We start from the raw sequence: 23636 nt of genomic DNA, 5'->3' as shown, positions 1-23636 counted from the left end.
TAATAAAAACCCCAATGCCAAGCAAGGGAAACCTTCTGTTGTTGGTCACCGGTGTCTGAGAGACTCCCCAAACCATATCAGCTCCTGTCACTGCTCTGGCTTTGCCTCATGAAGGTAAGGCCACTGCTGAAAACACCACATGTCTCAGAGGCTGACTGAGAGGAACTCAAGTGACCTGACCTGGATGTCTTCTCCCTGAGCAGTAGCTCTCATGGTATTAGATGGTGCTATGGAAAGGAAGAAAAGCAACCCATAGTCCTATAAACCAGAACATACCCCAATATGGCCATTTGTGGCACTTTTATCTTGAGGGTAAACAACTGCAGAAGTATTAGACATAAGGTCTCCTCAATAAGAGGGAATTTATGCCTGGTACTGTAAACATAACCACCCATCCATGGTTGGAGAGATCATAAACTGTAGAAGAAAACCTTTAACCACTATTTTCTATTTTAAATATTTATTCTTATACCCTCAAATAAGTGTAGCTCTTGCTGCTCACCAAACAAGCTTCTTTTTGAGACATATGAAAATTATTACACAGACCCACAACTGATCAAAATACAGAGAATAAGTGATCATAGAGTGCCCAACTATAATAGATACATATGCAATCAGAGCCTATGTTCTTTGGACTCATGGAAAATCACAGAAGGGGCAGAAAGGTAGGAGCCAGAAGATCGAGCTGCCGGATGCAGGATGGTGTTAGATAGACACAGCAGGGAAGCTGTACCCATGAAACCACAGCTGTATGGGTGCCTACAAAAAAATCTGTATAGTGACAACATCAGGTGACAGGGACTTGTAACCTTCCCCCAGCCTGAAGCTGGCTGAGCCAGACCTTGACTTTGCTGCCACTAAGGAGATTGCCTAGGGTGGAGCCTTCCTCCCTAGATCACTCTATTGTTCAGCCACTGTCACTGCTCCTCTCCAAGATACTTCTACCTGCTGGGAGGCCGCAAGAGACTACACCCTATCCTGCACGTTGCCACCTGCAGCTGGGCTCCAAGAATGAATTGGCGGGAATGGGCCTCTCCTCCCCCCTTTATAAGCGCATTTGCCATTAAACATTTTGTAAGATCCCCTTTCAGGGACCCCACTCTAGTCTCGGGAGTGTGAGAGCACCCAAAGAAACACGAGGACCCATCTTGTTGTAATTACATGAGGACGTTTAATTATGGAGCTCCGGACCGACATGTATCTCACACAGGAGATAACGGATGCGGGCCACGAGGCTCGAAAGCTAGGGGTTTTTATGGGGTAAGGGGCTTAGGGGTGTGGAATTCAGCACAGCGACACACTATTGGCTTATTTAAACATCAGCAGAAAAATTACATGTACGTGCAGGGTGTCAGAGTTCTGTGAGTTGTTGACTCAGTTCAGATAGCCCTGCTATGTCTTCACATTCCCCTTTATCTTATGGTCAAGATGTTCCCAGGAATGTTTTAACTATGAGGCATACCCAGGTTTGTTTTTCTCTTTTCTCAGCCCCAGGCAGCCTCTAGGCTCACAAACAACCAGCAATTTCTGAGTACTTTATATGACTTACAGGTCTTGAAATTTCATCTTTCTTTCAATTTGAGCTTTGATCAAGAACCTTGACTTAGCTCCATTTTTCTCTCATCTGCTTAGTTTCCCTCTCTTTCAGTTCCGGCCTGCCACTCAGGTGTACCCTGTCCATGTGAGCCACTGGCCGGCTCACAACAAGGACTGGGGAAGTTTCCCAAGGTCCACTCCTGACATGTATACCTATAATCCAACCAACGTCTGCTGAGAGAAGGGGACTCGGCTTCCTCCAGGAATGAGCTCGCCGATCCCAAAGTAGTCAGTCAGCTCTACACACATGTGAATATGCACAACACTAAACAGACTCATTAGGGGCTGTGTATAACAAGAAAAAAGAAAAAGTCACAAATGCAAGAGGAATCCAAGAGGCCATGGGGGGGGGGGGGGGTTGAGAGAGGGAGTGGAAAAAAGATTCAAATATAGTATGGTGATTTGTCTGAGAATGGCTCACACGGGGTGGTGCATTTGAAAATTTATACGCACATGGTGAAAATACTTGGAAGGCTTACGAGGTATGGCCTTATTGGAGGAAGTGTGTTACAGAAGGAAGGCTCTGAAGGTTTAGAAGACACATGTTCACAGTGTTCTCTCTGATTCTGCCTGCACTGTGAGAAGTGATCTCTCAGGTGTCCCTGATGCCATTATTTTACTCCAACCATCAGGGGCTTTAACCCTCTGGAACTTTCAGCCCAAGTAAACACATTCCTCTATAAAGTTGCCTTAGTCATGGTGCTTTATCACAGCAATAGAAAAGCAATTAAGACATAGTATTCGTTATGAAATTAAATATGTATATATATTTAAATTGAACAAAAGCATGCTTTTAAAATACAGCCTTTTCTCTCTGTATTGCTAGATATCGGATCAGCTATGTAATAACTATCATTATACCACTGGGAAAAACAAATATAATATTGAATTATTAAATGAATATATACATATACATACACACACACACACACACACACACACACACATACATCTATTTATGTATATATTCTGCCCTCCGGCCTCTGGTGAAGCCCAAGATCGTCAAAAAGAGGACCAAGAAGTTCATCAGGCACCAGCCAGACCGATTCGTGAAAATTAAGTAAAACTGGCAGAAACCCAGAGTCATCGATAACAGGGTGCGAAGAAGATTCAAGGGCCAGATCCTGAGGCCCAACATTGGTCACCGGAGCAACAAGAAAACCAAGCACGTGCTGCCTAGCGGCTTCCGGAAGTTTCTGGTCCACAATGTCAAGGAGCTGGAAGTGCGGCTGTGTAACAAATCTTACTGTGCTGAGGTTGTTTGCAGCGTGTCCTCTAAGAACCGAGGAGCCATCGTAGAATGAGCAGCACAGCTGGCCATCAGAGTCACCAATCCCATCGCCAGGCTACGCAGTGGAGAAAATGAAGAGATGGCTTGTGTGCATGTTTTGGGTTAAAATAAAATCACAAAAACTGCAAAAAAAAAATTACACCTTCCGTTTGAGATATGTATGTCTTAAGAGTTGGCAAAGCTGGAATGTTGGTTTGTCACAGGAAGTAAATTTTAGTCCTAACTTTCAGTATATGTTTCACTCCTTTGATTAATACTTATTTTATTATAATATTTCATGCATCTGCATTTTAGGAAAAAAGTAAATAACTCTCTGCAATTGTAAGGATACCATGGTCATAGAGAGTTACAGATGAAGTACTGTGAAATTTCACAAGTTATTGTTGGTTTAGACTGTAATGACTGAAGAAAGCTTTATGTAAAATAACATGCATATTCTGTCTTATAAAATAGCTAAGATTCACTGTATAAAATTAGGTTAAAGAAAACTCTAGGACCAATAAAATAGCACATTAGTAGATTAACACATAAAACAGATTAATGAGTTTGATGCCTAGCCTGAAACATGCCTTCCATCCTCAGGAATGAAAGACCCCATTACCTCAGGTTTTCCTCTTATACTACATGTGTGCCATGCTATGCAAAAACCCATATGTGCAAGTGTGTTTACACACACACACACACACACACACACACACACACACACACACACACAGACACACACACACAGACACACACACAAATAAATAAATGTAATTTTTTTTTTTTTTTTTGAGACAGGGTTTCTCTGTATAGCCCTGGCTGCCCTGGAACTCACTTTGTAGACCAGGCTGGTCTTGAACTCAGAAATCCATCTGCCTCTGCCTCCTAAGTGCTGGGATTAAAGGTGTGTGCCATCATGCCTGGCATGAATGTAATTTTTTAAAAAATAATATAGAGAATACAAGAGACATTTTTAAAAACTCATGAGGAAGGCCGTGGTCACAACAGGTATTTTTAGCAATCCCCTGGTACTACAGGGAAGAATGCTTTAAAAAAACTATACATTAGGAAACCCTTGTTTTCAAACTGGGTGATTTAAAATGAGTTCATTTATCTTAACTAGTTAACGTGGAACAAGATAAGATATCTGTATTTTGAAATCAGCAAACTATGTGTCTTGAAAAATTACTATATTAAATAGCAAGGTGCCTAAAATGTGAGTCATTGGTGTTGCATCAAATTGCCACAAAATATCTTAATGAATAAAATATCCCTTGTTTTGTGAATATATTCCATATGCCAGAAAGGACCTGGATCCTTTTACACATTTTTTTTCTTTTATACCTCACAATATGTGTAATGGTGATAAGTGTATGGCAATTACTAATTTAGGGAACAACAATCAAAGGTGGAGTGAAGCTAACTTGATATTCAGCATGGAAGAGTCTGGGGTTTTCATGACTCAGAGTCCGACTTCCAAATAAGTATGAAATACTGCATTCCAGAAACAAATAAGCAAACAAACACCCCAATGTCCACAAACTTTTATAATGCACATTTGCCCTTTCCATTCCTAATTGTCAAAGCCAACCAATGAAAATTCTTTTTTAAATGCCACAAATAGTTTTCATACTAAGTATAATGGAATGTTAATCCTTGAATAAAACCTGGGTCTTTAATCCCAAGTACTGCCAACATAGGGGCCTTAAAATTTCGATATGAAATCTGTGCTATTTATCAATTGGTTGGTTTAGGTCAGCTTAGCCCCAGTTAGCTTTGTAATGTGTTATACCTGTAGAGGTATTTTAAATACACAAATGCATTTACAGGTGTAACTAGCTAATGACTTGGTTGGATTTTTTTTTTTTTAAGGTTTATCAAGAGACTGAGGAAGGCAACTTTCAACTCAAGGGTATAGCCCATCCTCTTATAATTCTAGCTTACATAATATTCTAGATTTCAAGGACCAGGTAACAGCAAAAGCCTCAAAGCCTGCTACAAAAGTAGAGCAGAAATCAATTTTTTAAAAAAGGTTAAGAAAAAAAGTAGAGCAGAGTCCAGGAGAGGAGGTCTCAGCCCCCTGGTAGGGCAGTGCAAAAGTCAATAGTCCAACTATCCCCAAACAGGACAGCTCCCAAAAAAAGCCAAAGTCTCCTAGCGTTTAGAGACTCTCTCTCCACTTCTGCTTCCGGGGAAGAGATTTTTTTTTTTTCTCCCAGCCCTCCGCGGGGGCGGGGCTAAAGGAAGCCGGAAGTCAGGCCGCTTCCGGCAGGGGAAACTCCTAGTTGCCGCTTCGCCCGGCTTGACAGGCGGTCTGTGCCGGCAGTGTGCTGCCCTCACCCATCTCGACCTCCCGTTCGCGTCCGACCGCTGCCGTCCCGCTGCCCTTTTCTCGAGCCTCCCCTTCCCTATGTTCCGGGACCGGAGTCCGAGAAGCAAAGACCCACTTCTTGTCCAGTTCCCATCATGTCCGAAGTGACCAAAGAGCTGCTGGAGCTGGTGTGGGGCACCAAGAGCAGTCCCGGACTGTCGGACACCATCTTCTGCCGCTGGACGCAAGGTACCAAGGCAGGGCTCCGTTCCAGCCGCTCAGCTTGGGCTCCGGGAGTCGGGCCAGGACGCCTCTTTCGGTCCCATTACCCCCGCTCCACCATCTCGCCCCGACCCCATCACCTCGGGTACCTGGCGCTTGGCCCCAATGCCCATTCTTCACCAGTACCCGTGCTTGGTCCCAGTAACCACGCTTTAGGCACTCGGGGCACCCGCGTTCTGTCCCAGTAGCTCCAGCCCCTCCGGTCCCCTCACTCCTTCCCTGTGCTCGCGCTTAGTATCCCGGCTTCAGTCCCTCTAGTATCCGCACTCTTTCCCCGTACCAGCCCTTGGTCCCAGTACCCCAGCTGCGGCTGCTCGGCTTCCCGCACTCGCTTTCTTTCCCTGTACCGGCGCTTGGTACTAGTACAACTCTAATCTTCCGGTACTCGCACTCTTTCCTACAGAGTTTGATCCCAGTACCCCTGCTCTGACCACTTTCGGGACTCTGCGCTCAGTTCTAGATCCCGGACTTGATTCCAATAACCCGGCTCAGACACCTCGGGTACTCTGTGTTAGGTTCTATTGCCATTGCTCTGGCCTGTTGGATACCCAGAGCTAGTACCCCTGCTCCAATTAGTGGTTCTCAGCCATCCTAATGTTGTGACCCTTTTATGCAGCTCCTCATGTTGTGGTAACCCCTAATTATAAAAGTATTTTGTATAAAAGTACTTCATAACTGTAATTTTGCTACGGTTACGTAGTAATATAAATATCTAATATGCGACTCCCAGGGGGTCGCGACCCACAGGTTGAGAACCATTGCTCTAAATGGCTTTTGATGAGGAAGAGTTTGAGTGAGAGAGTGTTTACCAAAGAACGCAAGTGCCTCTGCCACTCTGGGCTAACCTGCTGCAGGAGTGAAAGGGGAGGGGCCCTGGGACTGCAATGTGTGATACAAAGAGGGTGCCACTGTTAAGATCATTACATCTCCAGCCTTCGAGTGAGCTTTAAGTTATCGTCAGTGTTTGGAATGTTTTTTGGATGGGTGGTGGGAGGGTGGAGATCTAGGTGAGTAATACGGGAAAGCAGTTTCATGTTGTAATTAATGTGGTTAGGTGTGGTGCTCTGAATGGAAACACAGTGTTGCTTGCTGCTAGATTGTTCCCTTGTCTTCAAGTATCCCTGATTTTGTGATGGCATCTGATATTGTTGGTTACATTCTTTAAAGGAATATGGATCACAGCCCTTCCTCTGCTAGTCTAATGATGCTCAGAGCTACTCTTAGAGGGCAGTGATAAATGTTGCTGTCGATAGTCTTTTGGGATTATGGGAGTAGTCATAGGGCACGGACTTCCTGCATTAGTAAAGTGGCTTGATTTTTGTGGTCGATAACTGCATTGAATTGACAGCTGTAACCTCAGTCTTCGGAAAATAAGATGCAGGTATAAAATGGTTTGTAGAGCAAAGGTACACTCAGAGAGTTTGCATTTGTGAAGTTACATTTGTAAAGCTACTATGTTGCTTTGCTTTGCTTGTTAAAATAAGCCAACCCAATAACACATAGTTGTTAGTTTTTCATTGATGGACGGTTTCAGTTAACTCTTTGGAAATTCACTTCAGCTAAAGAAGTATGCATTTTGGGTTATTTCTGAGCAATTCTTATTTAAGTATTTGCTTTAATTTTTTACTTAAAATCATATGTATATGAATGTTTTGCTTCTTTGTATACATGTGCACCACGTGCATACCTTGTGCCTACAGAGGCCAAAAGAGGGCACTGGAGTCCCTGGAACTGAAGTTATGTATGGTTGTGAGCCTGCATATGGATGTTGGGAATAGAACCAGGGTCCAATTCACAAGCAGTCAGTGCTTTTAGCCACTGTGCCATCTCTCCAGATCTCCAATTTTGTTTAAAATCAATAATCCCTTTAATAAAAGGCTTGAATTGAAGTTATTTTTGCTTTTTAATAAGGTCTTACCATGTAGCTTTGTCTGGCCTTGAACTCACAGAGATCTACCTGCTTTGACCTCCTGGGTGCTGGGATAAAAGACAGTGCCATGTCTTGCAGCTCCAAACTGACGCTTTTTAGTTTGACAATTTGGTTTTTTGTTTCCGTTTTCCCCTGGTTTGCCTACCTTGTGAAAATGAGTTTTCACTTTTTCAGTTCATTGGCAGCACTTGCTCTTTTCCTGTAAAACACACTGGTGTCCTGAGTCCTGGCCGCCAAAGCCTGGGCTGGCAGAGCAGACGTCAAGCACCTGCAATGGTTATTAGGTGAAGGGACAGAGAGTCCTGGAAACACTTGAGTCCCTGGAGGGAGCCATGTAGGTATCTGAAGAAAGTGTTCCATACGCAGGGCCTCACCCCTGTACAAATCTTGGTGTCTAATGTTCCTTGGACTTTTGGTTCAGTGTGGCTGGGGGGAGGGGCGCAGTGGGAAGGGGGCAGGAATAAACATTCTAAAAGTAATATGGTCATTCATATAAGCCATTAAAAGGGCATTGACCCACATTCTGAATGAAATAAGAATTTCACTGAAAGGTTTGGAGCAAAAGAGACAGAGGTTCTGGATTCAGGTTGGTTTGGTTGCTGTGGTCGAGAGTTGCAGAGGTGAGATGGTAATTAATCAGATGGTCCCTGCTGTAGCCCCCGAGGGAAGGTGGAGCAGATCTGGATGTTAGCATTGGAGATAGTAGAAAGTGGTCATGTTGACCATGTCCCAGCAGAACCCAAACTGGTGTCTTCTGTCTGACAGAAGTAGTATTGCTCATACATTGGACGTACTAAGAGTTCAGTTTTCAGTGCTGACTGTGTAACTTGGTGTTCGGTAGACTCCCTGTCAGGGACTTTGCTCTTTCTAGGTTTTCCTCTGGTGACGCACAAAAGCTGCCCTGCTTCTTAACACATCGTTTAAGAAGCCTTTGAGGCCTGTGCTTTCCTGGCCTTAACTTAGCTCTTCGCAGAGCTCAGAAAGCACACTGTCCCTTCCTCCAAACTTCTTGTTTTATTGTTTCACCTGAAGCTGTGGTGGGAAAGAGGTACTGGCTATAACAGCTTAACGTGGGAATATTGGTTTGTTTTGTTTTGTTTTTTGTTTTGTGATGAGGCAGGCCATCTTGATTAAAATTAGATTGGGGGAGGGGTTCAGGAATAAGAGACAGTCTTTATTACATAATATGAAAAATAAAATTTTTATGTTAGTGAAAAGTTGAGGGATCATTAAAAAATATAAAATGGCCAGCAAGATAGGTCGGTAAGGAAAGGTACTTGTTGCCAAGCCTGACCCTGAGTTTAACCCTCAGTACTTCTAGGCTTGAAAGAGAAAGATAACTTCTGCAAGCTGTCCTCTCACAGCGGTACACCACACACACACATATACACTTTTCATTACTAGATCATTTGGGTCAAAGTTTGAGCTTAGGTTTTCCTTTCATTTAGCATAACTAAATTGTAATTCACCTAACAAGCGATTTTTTTAAAAGCCACAATGTTCCTACCACAGGAGAGGATTAATTATTTGGTACTTTAAATATGTAGTATAGTCTCGTTAATTCAAAGATTTTAAATGTCTGCCATATGATGTTATGCTGTCCAGGGTTCACAATCTTCAAAGACAACAGAGGGTAAATGTGTCTAGTCTAACACTATTAGCTAAGGAAAATGGGGCCCCATTCAGATACTTGACTTAACCCAGACCATGTGGCTTATAGTAGTCGAACCAAGTCTGTGCTGTTGGTTTTACACCGGCTACTAAGACTTTAGAGCCCTTAGTTGCCCTGTTGGTTGGAAGGATGTGTGGGTACAGTGGAGGCTTGAGAGTAAAGAGTGAAAATTTGCAAAAAGGTTCATGGGCCACATTTAAATTAGGTGTTATAAAATGTGATACTGAGGACAGAGTCACTGTCTTCATTGTGTCACAATATGTTACAGATGTTACAAAACTCTCTGTCAAATCAGTTATTAGATGAGTAATTTTAGATTTAATCAGAAATTGTTGTTTTTGTAATAAACAAATTTCTTTTAAATCTAGGAAATAATGTGAGTGAAAAAACATTTGACAAGAAAAGTAGCCTTACATTAACAAACTCATGTTCAAGGGCACAAATAAAACAACTCTCTATCGTGTGATTGTAACTGTAAGCAACCTTCCATGGATCCTGATAGATGCATTATAATAGACTTTTTACTAATGTTTTTACTTCTTCTTTGAATATTGGTGGACTCCTTAGGGAAGGCTAACTTGGTGTTTATTACATGGACTGAAAGTCTGTAGACTCTCAATCCTCCTCCGCACTAACACGCAGTACCGGGACTCCTCTCTTAATCTTCTTGGACAAACAGTGAAGTCTCTTGGCTGTAACTCTGCTACCCAAGTGCTGGAAAGGCCCAGCCCAGCTTAGCGGAAGAGAAGGTGTGGGACAGGTGGATTCGGATGGTGTGGCCCAGATTCTTGGCTTTGCTTCTCAGTCCTAGGTCGGACCTGACATTTGATTGTCTTAATGTGATAACCAGCACTTTTAGTTGTCACTTTCCATGTTTTCCTATCCGTCTTATCCATTTCCTGTTCTCAGGAGCTCCAGGGTGTTGTGGATAAACCTGTCTTGCATCAGCAGACAGTAGTTACACCTTAGCTGAGTGTCCCCGCTTCCACTCATCATCCCTGTGATCGTGGTCCATCTCCGCTCCTGGCAGCCTCTCTTCTCTGCCCCTTTTCTCCTTCCTTCCCAGTCTCTCCTGAGATCCTCAGTTCCCACCTCTCTTTCTACCTCCCAATCACAGGCTCTAGGCTTTTTAGCCAACTGATTTTAATTAGGGAGCTAGGTTCATACAACAAAGGCATAGGGATTTGCTCAACTTGGGGCAACCAGATCTTGCGGTACAGAATTTATCATTTGATGCATAACAGCACCAGAACAATCCCCAACAAGCTGTCCTTCTACATCTCAGAATCAGCATCCAGACAGGACCTGAGTTCTTCCCTTCTTCATTCCCCTGACTCCAGCCAGTAGCTTTGCTTCTCTTTGTTTTAGAAATTTTCTAAGATTTATATCTGTGCAGTCACCAGCTTTCAAGTTTTCTGAGCTCAGGATCCCATCACACCCTTCAAAATTAAGGAACTTAACATGAAGGTCTTGATAGTGTTGTGAAAACAACTTTAACTTTAACTTTAACTTTAGGTGGGTCCCTTGCACTATCTCAAGTACTGTAAGTCTGTAGAGGTTGGGGGGGGGGCACAGCTGACAACCTCTATGTGGTTGGGAGTCACCCCTGCTGTGCTGCACTGTCTCAGACCTTGTAAGACAAGGTCTCCAATTTCCTTTTCCCGTATCAGTCGCTGCATCAGCCCCCACTTATCTCTTTCTATTTGTCTGTCTGTCTGTCTATCATCTATTCATTCACTTTGTTTTGTTTTTTTGTTTGTTTTGAGATAGGGGTGCCACTATGTAGCCCTAGCTGCCTGGAACTCACTACATAGACCCAGGTTAGGCTCAAACTCTGATTTCACCTGGCTCTGCCTCCCCAGTGCTGGGATTAAAAGCATATGCCTCTCTCTCTCTCTCTCTCTCTCTCTCTCTCTCTCACACACACACACACACACACACACACACACACACACACATATCCTTAATGACATCCTTAGTCATTAAGCATCAAAATAATTCTCCATCCTGCCATCCTCTTTTCTTCTCTGAAACTTGTTCAAGAATTAGCTTGCTTCTGCTGTTTCTCCTGTCATTTAAAGTCTGGCTGTTCCCTAGCTCTGAGTTTCTTTTGCAGTACTGGTGGCACGCTTGATCCAGCACTTATGTCTTAGCACATGCCGCAGCTGACTACTCTTGTACCTAATTGATCTTTTCTAGAACCTCTGCTGCTATGTCCCTGTCTTACCTGTGTCTCTAAGCTGATACCCTGCCTTGCTGACCTTGCCTCTGCTCACTTTTTAATGTTCTTAGCTTCATCATCTTTGCAGTGCATGCTGGCACTCACTGGGCTGACTGTTCCAGATAATTGCATTTCTATCTGTAGTCCCAAAGCTTGTCCTGAGGTCCAGTATCCCCGCTTCTACGTGGTAGTGACGGCTCCTTTACATATTTGAAACTGATGTATTTTACTTCGTGGAAACCAACACCCCCAATTGTCTTCCCTCTCAGAACTTGAACAGACATTAACATGCAGTGGGTATACAGCATATGGTGGAAACAGCCACGGATACCTGTGTAATAAACTAACATAAATATAGATTAGGATAAATGCTGGTCCTGTGAGGCATGGGAGAGTACTTATGGTCTTCCAGGAAGTCTCTCTAAGGAGCTCACATCTCACTTGAATCCTGAAGACTATGAAGACCAGAGTGGAAGCATTTCATCGAGAGAGAAGAGCAGCATTACTATGGACTTCTTAGCCGATCAAAGTAAAGGTAAAATGGAGGTCCATTGAATTGGCGACCTCACCATGTCTTCAGATCAGAAAAGGGAGTTAAGGTTCTATTTCGCTTGCACTGAGAGGCTATAGAACTATTTTCAGCAGGTTGTGACCAAGTCTGTTTTCCATTTCTGCAGTACTCTCCAGGCAGTACAGATGACTAAGGGGTAAGAAGATGAGCAGCTGGGCAGTGTGGCTGGAAGCCTTTATCAGTCCTGCAGGGGACAGGGCAAGCTGTCTGAACTATAAGTTGATGAGATACAGGACACATTTGAGATATGTTTTGGAGCCCTGAGCCAAAAGGAAGGAAGAAGCCTAAAAGATGAGTCAGAGTTTCTTCAGAAAGGGCAAGCATGTGTTTCAGGCAGAAGGAGCATTATGTACAAAGGCGTGGTGGAACATACCTGTGATCCCAGCACTTGAGAGGTGGAGACAGGAATGTCTGAAGACCTGGAAGAATCTCACCAGTGGGACTGAAGTCACTGTGCAGGGCCACAAGAGAACTTCAGATTCGGTGTCTGGTCTGTATTTGGGGATTTCTTGGTTACAGTCAGTAATGGAAATTGTGGGAGTAGACAAAATTATTAGGGGTAAGTAAAATTCTGCATACTACCAGAAAGAACATACAGAGAGGAAAAAGCCTAATCCCAAGGCCAAGGCCTGGGAAATGTGGTGTTTAAGAGGAACTGCAGTGACATGGAGGATAAACTGGCTAACATGCAACAAAAGACCAGAATGCAGGAGGCCAGTGAGCATGGAGAGAGTGAGCTGCTGCAGCCAGGGATTGATAGTGAACTCATCTGCAGAGACTGCACTGAGAAAGCTGGGCTGTAGCATAGAGATGGCTGGGATAGGGCTGAGAGGCCAGGAGACAGGGTGTGGGGTGGACTTCTTAGTGGAATCACTGATTTTTTAAAAACTATGTGAAACAGTTAAATGCTGGAAGAAAGGGTAAAGGAGAGACATGGGAGGAAGCTCTGGATCATCAGCCTTTTGTTTTTCCGTGTTTTTTGTCTGTAGAAACTTCAGAGGCAACTCTTGTTTCGTCTATATCAAGCATGCTCCATTTACATATAGTAATCAAGCTTTAACTTCATTTTATAAATACCATTTGAAAATAGCTCTTCCTCTCCCTAGGAAAGTAGCTTTGATTAGGCCAGTTACATCTCTACTGTGCTCTTAAAAGAGTCTTCCTATTTTCATCCTTTACAAAAGAAGCAAACTTTATAGTTGTGCAAGAACCAGAGCTTCCTCAGGCTCACACAGGTCTGTGTAGCATGTGCCTCTTCTTTTCCCTTTTGCCTGTTCACACTTCTTTCTGCCTCTAACCAGCCCTTCAGCTGCATTAAATTTCCCTTTGATCCACCAGCGTTTCCTGCTCCTATAGCCCTGCTCCCTTCAGTACTGATGCTCGGCATGCTTGAACATTATTTGCCTACCCTTGTTTCCCAGCCAAATGCCCTGCCATATTCCTCCTCCAGGTCATCTGTTAATGTTTGACTTAGGCAGAGTAAGTACACTGTTCCTTTTTGCACCCAGGAGACCCTTCATTCTTCTGTCACATTAACTTAGTCTTTTAGTATTACCTATCTACATGTCTCTTCAACTGGATGATCAGCTCCTGCAGACCAGGGACTTTAGCAGTCTTGTATATATTCTGAGTTGCACATATAAGATCTGGTATTTATGAAATATAAGCAAACCCAGTGTGTTGTCTGGGTTACTGAATTTAACCAATACTGAAATTCAGTAGAGCCCTAGTGTAGTGGAACTGAAAGTGAACATTTTAAAAATAAAACAACTGCGGCTCAGGGAGATAGTGTGATTATTTCCCCCCCCCCATCCCCATCCCCCCCCAACCCCCCCCCCCCCGTGGTTTCTAGTGGATTTTCCTGCCTTCTGTCCCAAGGCCATCTGCATCCCTGTAGCTGCTATCAGTTAATGCTGATTAGGAGTATTTAAACTAAGACAGAGCCAGCCTGTGAACACTTACTATCTATCATGCCATTTAGTTCTTAAGTTACAGAATGTGACTCAAGTATTGGAATGAAGTAGATAACTAGGCAAGTATTCTAGCTACCACCTAGCCCACTGCTCCCTTACAGTGAGTGCTCTCAGTAATTATCCTTAATGGGGGGATGGAGGAGGACGAAGTGAACAGCAACAAAAACACTGGTGTTTATATTTCCAGTCTTCCTTCAAGCATATGAAAGTAGGGAAAAGTGAGATTTAAGATGTTGTAGGGGTGGCTTAGGGCTGACTCTGTGCTTGGCATGCATGAGCTAATTTTATTCATTAGACCAAGAATTAAATAAAAGTCAGACTTATTGTCCTTTCCATTAAAGTCCACTTTACCTTTCCTGGGTGTGAAATTGTGTGTGTGAAATTGTGTGTGTGTGTGTGTGTGTGTGTGTGAGGGAGAGAGAGAGAGAGAGAGAGAGAGAGAGAGAGAGAGAGAGAGAGGGAGGGAGGGAGGGAGGGAGGGAGGGAGGGAGGAGGAGGCTGGGAGAGGGACAGAGACAGATAGAGAGTCCTCTTGGTTTTTTGAAAGACCAAGCATTCTCTCCAATAACTGTAGATATTTTCTGTTGTGAAACATGAGCTCAAAGCAAAGTATAGGAACAATTCTTTATAGCTGCTCCCGGAACTCTTTTTAATCCTTGTTATTGCTTTTATTTTTAGGGTTTGTGTTTAGTGAATCAGAGGGATCTGCATTAGAGCAGTTTGAAGGTGGCCCCTGTGCTGTTATTGCACCTGTCCAGGTAACATAGACTACTTTACCAACTCCTTAGACAAGGGACATGTTCCAAACTTTGGGCTTGCCTCTGTTTTCTGATGTCTGTACTCTACAGAACAACCAGAGATGGCCTTCTAACAACTCGTACACCTAGAGTTCTAACTATCAAGATAAAGATAAGTTCTTTATTTTGGAGCATGAGTGAGTCCTTACAATAGTAGCATTTTCAAGGGAAAGTAAGAGGTGTACCCTGAGTTTTAGAAGATTTGGAGTTAGAGATAAGATCTGTTGTGTAATATAATGAGCCTTTTGATACTATAAAATCTATACATTTAAAGGGTATAGTCATAACAATTAGGCCTTTATCATTTATTCCATCTACAAAGATGTCTCTAGAAAGTTACAGATGAGTGCATGCTTTCATGGCCTAAGTTTTATATATTATTTTGAGCTAAAGATTGGCCTTTCTAAGTAAGTTGCAACCAATTACAAACACAATTTAAAGAATTTTTTTTTCTTTGTACAAAAGAGTTTTGTTTTCAGGATGGCCTTGTTTTGACTCTGAATGTTTTTGAATTTAAGAACTGACTAGTACCATAAACTGTTAAGTTGCTAGAACTAACAGCTTCTGGGTTACTCTTAGAAGTGTGACTATGAGTGTCACCTCAAAGCTGTTCATACTTTAAAATGTTTATTTAATTAGAAATGATGCAAATTATCCACTGGGGATGAAGGATACATTTCTAAACTCTTGGTTATGTAAGACATTAGTTCCCAACATTATCTTTCATATGCTAACATCACTCAGTTAAAAGGAAGAGGTTCTTTTGCCTTCTCAGGAATGGAGAGATGCTCAGTGCTTTAGAACACTTGTTGCTCTTGCCAAGGACCCAGACACACATGATGTACATACAAAAATGCAGGCCAACATCCATACACATAAAATAAATCTAAGAAATTAAAAAAGAAAAGCAGTCTGAGTTATTCCAAAATACACCTCTATAGATCATCTTGTTTTTATTTCTTCAAAGAATAAAACTAATTGTTTTCATATTGATAAAATTATTATTGCTTCAAAGTCGCTAAGTGTATAAAGTAGAAATTTAAATATAATAATTATAGAATATTTAAATATTTTGTGTGATTACATATATTTTTATGAAAATATAGTACTACTAATTATTATTATATCTATTTTCCTGAATCTACTGAGGCAGCTTTCATGTACCAATAGGAATCTCGTCTGAATCTGAAGACCCTTGCTCTATCGTGTGTATTACATTCAGAAATAGTCTCTGTGGTCAGTAATAGTGCTAAAGAATTGGAGGTCTGCGAATATACTTAAACACAAGGTAGATCACAGGCATTTAAAAACCAGTGTGTATCAAAAATAAACAAGGGATAACTTTAACATTAAAATTTTGACTGCATGTTACAGACCTTTAACACAGTGGGTTTGCTTTGAGAACATGCCAATATTTTCAATCAATAAACTTACTTTATACACACACACACGTATATTTGTGTGTGTGTATAAATATATATATATAATATATATGTGTGTGTTTCTGCTTAAGCATCAAAATTAAATCATTAAAGTAATGAGAGAATTTAGTAAGTTAAAATATTAACAGTAACATTTCAAACTATTAAGTTTAGACTATGACACTTCTAGAATATGTACATAGGAATAGCATTAAACAGATAATTCATTTATTAAATAAGAATTTACCAAGATTTATTAATACTGTGATAAAGGAACTCTAATCAGTGGTGAAATAAATTGAAATTTTATAAATACTACCAATATGAGAGGCAGATTGAGAGGCAAATGATTTTCGGTCATCTTCTATCATGTGCCAAATATATCCTTAGGAAACCAAAACATTAATGTACCAGTGCTCTAAGAAAAAGAACTACTTTAAGCTCAGAAAAAAATTTCAATAAATATTATTATTAAGTGATATTGCCTATGTTTAGCAGTGAATTAGTACAAATTGGATAAGATACAATTCATCCCCACAGGTCAAATGGGCATCACCAAGTGGTTTTTTAACAGGTACACTGATGCTAGACAAGAAAAGAATAAAGACATTTGCTGAGTGCATGCCAGTAAAAATCAAGCAACAGCTTGATTCTTTTTCCTTTTTATTTTTTTTTTAACTCTCTAGATAAAAAATTGTCAACACTTATGTTGGTAGAGTAGTACTGACACTCTGGAATATTGTTGTCTAGTTCAGATTTAACTAAGATTCTGTGAAGTTGTTGTAGAATATGGTCAGAGTTATATAGATTCTTAATGAATAATGTACTTCTGAGAAACCCTCTTTAAAAATAACCCTTCATATAGAAAAAGTTTTCTTCATGAAGAAATTCATTTATAGTAGCAAAAGCTACAACCAACTCAATGTATTTTAACAAAGTTTAAATGTGGACATAACAGGTAAATCTTGGAACTTCATAGAAGTATTGATTATGGCTGTTATTTCTGGGAAAACTAAAAAACATACTGCTTACTGTATGCATTATAATTCCTTCTTCTAAAAGCAGTTATGAAGAGATGATGAAGGTAATGTTATATGCCGACAGCAGTAGAGTTAGTGGTAGGATAAACACCCCTGTTTTACCTTCAAAGTTTGTTCTGTAAGTAGTTACACAGAATAGTTCATTTATGTTGATTGCTGATCATAGCATAGACTTAAGTATAGTGTTTGTTTCATGTCTATTTAAGTACAGTAGGACTTTATTGTTGGGGTGGTCACATTCTTTGAATTGGTGGCCTGTTGGGTGCCAGGCAGTATGCTGAGTGCCTGGCATACATTTTCTCATATAATCCTTACGGAAATCTTTCAGAGTTTGTCCTAGCACTTTTGATTGACTAGGAAATCAAGACTCAAGCTTAGGTCCTTCTGACTAAAAGCAATCTCCATGCTGCTTTCTAATAGCATGTAAAGAGTTTTATAATACCCCCATTTCTTAGACTTGTCCTACAGAGATTCATAGTCAATATTGGAGCCCAGGAATCCACATTTAAACAAGTCAACTGACTGTGCCTTAAGGAGGCACTGTCCTGTATCCTGCAGCTTTCTACGACGTAGCCAGTAGAAGACTAGAGATCAGTTCCTTTTTCTTTGAAACCATATAATTTGATGACTCATTTCATGAAGTTATGAGTTCTTGTGAGAATGTGATTACTCTAATAGTGAGATTCTTACTTCCTTCCTCTCCCTCCCTCCCCCACCTCTCTCCCCCTCCCTCCCCCACCTCTCCCCCTCCCTCCTCCTCCTCCTCCTCCTCCTCCTCCTCCTCCTCCTCCTCCTCCTCCTCCTCCTCGTCCTCCTCGTCCTCCTCCTCCTCCTCCTCCTCCTCCTTCTTCTTTCTCTCTCTCTCTCTCCCTCCCTCCCCCACCTCTCTCCCCCTCCCTCCTCCTCCTCGTCCTCCTCCTCCTCCTTCTTCTTCTTCTTCTTCTTCTTCTTCTTCTTCTTCTTCTTCTTCTTCTTCTCTCTCTCTCTCTCTCTCTCTCTCTCTCTCTCTCTCTCTCTCTCTCTCTCGTCTTACCATAGTACTGGGCATCTAGCACATAATCTCACCATGGTAGGCAAGTGTTGTAGTACCGAGTTTCATCCACAGTGCTTTTGTCTTTTAGCTTAATACAGGGCCCTGCTAAATTTCTGCAGATGACCAGTAGTGGTATTCTCTGTATAACAGATCAGAGCTATAGGAAAGAATGGACCATTGTTGTATTTAGATACCTCCTATCCTAGAAATCCAAGAGAAATGTAGAGGTATTTCTGTAAACCTTCACTATGTGAACAGATTGCTAGGTTTCTATAAATTCCAATTACCTATCTGCTATGGGAATTGATTCTCTACTTACTAGAATGTATGTATCTGAGATGGGTAATCTGTAAATCTGGGGCAAAGTTGATAGTAGTATGTTCTAAGTAAATATCTTTATACCCTGTCTTTTGACTGTGGGGAAAGACTTTGAATAAAACTACTCAGGAGATCAGGAAGATGGCATTGAGTGTTCCTCGTTTTTAAAGAAAGAGCTGCGCGAGCTGTGACTACCATGCATTCTAACTGTCGCTTTAATTGTGTAAAGGCGTTTCTTTTGAAGAAGCTTCTGTTCTCCTCCGAGAAGTCGTCCTGGCGGGATTGCTCAGGTATGCTAGCTGCCTTCAAACTCTCTCCTCCCTCCGGCTTCTCTTTTACACCTCATCTAAGTCACACTTATTGCTAGTAATTCATTTTCTTAAAAGTCTGTCTTCACTGGGGAACAATTGATGGAATATTATTTCTCAGATGTTTCAAAAAGTTTAATAAAACAGACTTTGTTTTAAAATGTTCTTTTTCAGATTTTTCTTAATAAGGGACAGAAGACAGAGTATTATAGTAATAAGGCCTCTTGCTTAAATGGCTGTTTCTCTTAACCTTTAGATGATTATATATCCATAATTAAAACCTCTTTGCTCTGGTGTTTGTGTGACAGGAACTCACTATATAACAAGGCTAGCCTGGCACGCACTGTGTAGGCCAGGCTAGCCCCAGCCTTGCGATCCTTCTAGTTTAACTACTTGTTGCTAGGATTACCTTCTGCACCACCATGCCTGTGTGTTGCTGGTGGCTTCCTACCCCATCCCTCCTGTTTTCTTTTTTTGCCTTATTGAGTTGTGATGAAGAGCTCAGCATTCTTGTTTTACTCTTTTATCTTTTATTATAATGCATTATTAAATGGGAACACTGAAAGTTTGCAGAATAAACTATCAGAGTTTCTGCAGCTTGAGTAATACTGATACGGGATGCCACCTGATGACAAACATTTGCATTCCACTTGGCAGTTTACAAAGACCTTCCTCAGTTGCAGAATTCCTTGTGAGCCTCACAGTCACTTCTAGAAGAAGGCAGGAGATTACAGTGCCAGCTTTGTGTGTAAGAACATAATAGCTTTCCTTCTAACCCATGACCATAGAATCTCCTCAAGATTCTGAACTGAGGAGTTAACGGAATTCTGGTCATATATTTAGTATGAATATCTAATTCACGAGTTCAGTAAAGAAACTTTGAGAGTCTATTATCACCATGACTTTTAATTGCTGAAAACATTTCTTCCTCAAAAATACAGTCTCTTTGACAAATTTGAAAAACATTCTCATAAGGTCATGAAGGCTGTGATGTCAAGTGACTGGAACCATTGCTGACTGTAACATGTGATGTAGGATGTGTTACACTAGTTTCATTTGGAAGTGTGAGTGTGATAGTGCACTGGAAAGCGGGCACTGCTTGAAAGAGGGCGGAGGGCTGCCCAGGTTCTGGAGGAAATGGCCTTGTTTGTGCCTTTGAAAAGAGCACCAGTGCTCGGCATACTGTGGAGTGGTGTAAGGCTCCTGCTTTATGCAGCATAGAGGTGGTTGCTTCTGCTCAGTAATGGCCTGTGGTTTGTGTGCTGATGGTGTCTTGTCGCCTTGCTGTTATTCCTGTAAGCTGGTCAGGCGGAATTCAGCAGATGAGGAGAACAGGTCCCGGGGGCCCTGTTGCTCCTTTCTTTGGACTCTGCAGTAGAGGGAGCTGAGTGCTGAGTGCTGAAGGTGAGATGATGATTTCTCATGATGTTAATTAAGTTCTGCACTTTTCAGTCTTCTTCTAACTGGTGCCAGGATTTAAGGTGATAACATTTTAATCTTTAGGCACATTGTTCTTCTAAAGAGTAATTTCCAGTCTTCTGGTCATATGGGTTTTCCTTATTCTCAGAAAACACTTGATTTTCATTATTAAGCCGAGGCCTTCTTACTGTTTCTCATGACTCGATTTTCTTTTCCAGACAAAGCATTGTAACTCATACTTTGGTTATTTTTAGAGGAAGAGCAGAAGGAGCTCCTTTGTCACACCTTGTGTGATATTGTAGAGAGTGCTTATGACAGCTCTGGATCATACTGCTTGGTTTCATGGTTGAGAGGAAGGACCCCCGAGGAAGCGGCTAGGATTTCTGGGAGTCCTGCACAGTCTAGTTGCCAAGTGGAACATTCTTGTAAGATACGTTTTTATTTCATGAAGTAATTTCTTGTTCTTTTGTTTTAATAAATCTATTGAAAATTTTGAAGAAAAAATATTTTATGTTTTGATAACACTTTCTCTAAGTTAATATTTTCTATCTCTTTTCCATTATTTTATTTAGTGTAAGACAGTGCATTTTTACAAAAGGAGTTACATCTGTCTCTTAAGCATTTTAAAAATAATTGTAGCTAACTTCTGCTTGATGAAATCTTTTAGTATTACAACTTTGATTTTAAAAGTCTGTGGGAAATACATCTGCATGCAGTAGTTCAGGTGCACAGTGTTCTTTAGATGAGAGGAGCTTTCTCACCATCAATGCTTAAATATCCTCAGCTCTGTTTTAGAACAACAGTGGAGATATTTTCTTAATTAAACACTGTTATTTTGTTCCTGATCCTTTTGAACATTGTTATATATTTGGACTAAAGTAGTTTTAGTTTCGTTTTACTTATGTTTTAAGTTCTCCACATCTTGACTGCAGTTTCTTTATTTTAAATAATACAAATAATACCTACTCTCATTCATAAAAATTACACACTTGAACATTCTTAAAAGTGGCCTAAACACTGCCAAAATGAACGAGTAAATTAACGACTTCTGGTGGTAGGGAAAATAGAAGGAGTTGCTCTTTGGTTTGCTTTGGAGGACTAATCTTGCTAGTTAGGTGACTTTGGGGAATTATTAGTTCCCAAGTGTACTTTATTCCATATATACTGGAACATACTCACTACCTTCTATATCAAATTGATTCTGTAAAAGACAGATACTAGGCATTAGGAAGTAAATATTGATTGTGTGTGTTATGTATCACTATCCATATAGAACTGTCTACTGACAGTGTTGCCTCCCCTGAGCTGAAATGTCTGTGTTCACTGTCCATTTTTTCCCCTTCCTCTACAATTAGAACAGCTTGTGCTTGGCAAATTTTAATAACACATTTGCCAGAAATAATTTTAAAAATTTAAACAGTTGTGTAGTGTTTCTTTTCAGACCTTTAAAATATTGCCTTTCGAAAAGAATTCATTTTGGAATTGATAATGACATTTAAAGACAAATGGAAGCTATTCAAAAGAATGATAATAAAGCATCATTTAGACTCATTTTTAAATGTTTGTAAATTGTACTGTGTGGCTTGTAAGCATGCTATTAACTCCTTTTGAGATACTACATATTGAGAAAGGGACACTTAAACCATTCAAAGTGTTTACACTCATTTAGCATTTTACATTCGTGTTATATTTAGCATTACCTTAGCACATGCATACCATATGCTTACTCTGGAGTGGTGGTGCATTTCTGTGCTAACACGTTGGCAAGCTCTAGGAGGAAGGGCGTCATAGCACACTGTTAGCTATGTGGGCATGATAGATTGAGCCCTCCTCCAAAACAAAGTGATGTAGGATTTTCTAGTTTACTTAGTGCCTCATTTTAAAAATACACATGACATAAAACCATACTTGAAATATGTTTTTAACTTCATATATAGTTAAAACATTTTATTAACTGAGAATCTAGGAATTTATCTTAGATACTAACAGTTGAACTGAACTTACATTGAAATATTTATTCCATATAACAATCTGTTTTACCTGTCTTTCTTTATTCCCAGCTGTGGTCCTCCTCTTGTCTTTATTCCCCACCATCTCTGACTGTTAAGCCATACATATATATTTGTTTTGTATTTTTTTTTGCCAGCCTCTTGAAAGTATTCTCTTTATGTCAGCTTTACAGTGAAGCATAAGCAGTTTATGAAACAGTATAACTTGGATGAGGTTAGATAGAATTATTTTATCCTCAACATTTAAATGTGAAACCTTTCCCCTCTCATTGTTACTCATGTGTACAGCATTATCTCCATTGGCTTTTGTGGTGTAAATATTTTTTGCTTGTTAGTAATGCACACTTGTTTGCAGTAGTGAATTCTTGGGTTCAATTTCAGTTTGTTTCCCACATAAACCAAAAGATAAATTAAACAATTTGGACTTCTAAAGATTTTAGAAAGTCATTTGAAACATTGAAAAGTTAAAATCAGGCTTTATAAAGCTAATATAATGTGATATTTTAAATTGTACAGAAAAGTTTTAATTCTGATTTCATAATCATGTTTTAATCACTAGTGAAAATGTGTGACTTTCTATAATTTGCTTCATGAAATTGTTCATTGCAAGAAAGTAGTCATTTTGATTAGCCATTTTTAAAGACATCTTCTGGAAGCCAAGACCGAGTCTACATTTCAGTGCTGGTTAGAGCTTGGTGCTCTTAGGATTCCTCTGTGGATCTCAGCTCCCTCTTTTACAAGTAAAGAGGATGAGGCCATGACAACTAACTAAGTGAGGGAGGCCTGTGCTCTCAAGAGTGCCCAGCACTCAGTAAGGCCTTAGTAAATGAACAGTTGCTGATTGCATGAATGAATGAGGAAACAAACTTAAATCTGTCCTTGAACCTGTGGTTTCAGTGCTATGCCTAGTATATGCATTTAATTAATGAGCCCTAAGCCTAAGGGTTTTATATTGAAAAAGATTAGCCCTGATAGTTACTGCTATCTGTAAACTAGGGCATTATTTTAAATTCAAGACACATGACAATGTGTGACAGAAGGCAGTAGTCCCTCCTATTTTGCATGTTCTCCTAGCTGTGACTGAATTGTACAGAGATGTTCGTTACTTAGTAACCCTTCTGTGTTCTCAGTACTATATCCATTTTAGTTATAACCATAGTAACTAAGATGATGAACTATAAATTCATGTTGTTATAAAGTTCAGAGTAAACTGAGACTTATAAGGGAATAAGAAATAGGGAATGTTTTGATTGCTTGAAAGTATTTACAGCCTGCTGTGTGTATCTTGTGTCATTTATTTGCCATGTGTAGTGCTGAAAAGTGTCTTTTATGTATAGCTGCCTTGGCTGTCGAAGAGCTTGGCTTTGAGCGATTTCATGCATTAATTCAGTAAGTAACATTGAAACATTTAAAATACTTACCTTGTGGACACATTGCCATTTTAAGTATGTTCATTCTGTGG

At 40.6% G+C, this 23636-nt stretch overlaps 1 protein-coding gene and 1 pseudogene across 19 annotated transcripts in view; both read left to right on the top strand.

Annotated features, from left to right (window-relative positions):
- The first annotated feature begins 2561 nt into the window (after window positions 1-2561).
- Window positions 2562-2993, top strand: Gm13321 (annotated as a pseudogene).
- Window positions 2994-5098: 2105 nt separating this feature from the next.
- Window positions 5099-23636, top strand: part of Mindy3 (MINDY lysine 48 deubiquitinase 3) — a 72227-nt gene continuing 53689 nt past the window's right edge. For 4 of the 19 annotated variants that reach the window (XR_001783166.2, XR_003953695.1, XM_006497523.4 and 1 more), the window contains exons 1-5: window positions 5099-5429; window positions 14508-14587; window positions 18668-18728; window positions 20420-20590; window positions 23512-23563. Coding sequence is in view for 8 of the 19 variants with exons in the window: in XM_006497523.4 (XP_006497586.1) it covers window positions 5336-5429; window positions 14508-14587; window positions 18668-18728; window positions 20420-20590; window positions 23512-23563 (458 nt within the window). In the remaining 11 variants the exon portion in view is untranslated. Of the gene's footprint in view, window positions 5430-7851; window positions 13336-14507; window positions 14588-18667; window positions 18729-20419; window positions 20591-23485; window positions 23564-23636 lie in introns of those variants that run through there. The other 15 variants (NR_149731.1, NR_149745.1, NR_149730.1 and 12 more) reach the window with 10 other exon arrangements.

Source organism: Mus musculus, chromosome 2 (genome assembly GCF_000001635.26).
Source record: "Mus musculus strain C57BL/6J chromosome 2, GRCm38.p6 C57BL/6J".
Classification (NCBI taxonomy): domain Eukaryota; kingdom Metazoa; phylum Chordata; class Mammalia; order Rodentia; family Muridae; genus Mus; species Mus musculus.
This window is presented reverse-complemented; position numbering and strand designations above follow the sequence as displayed.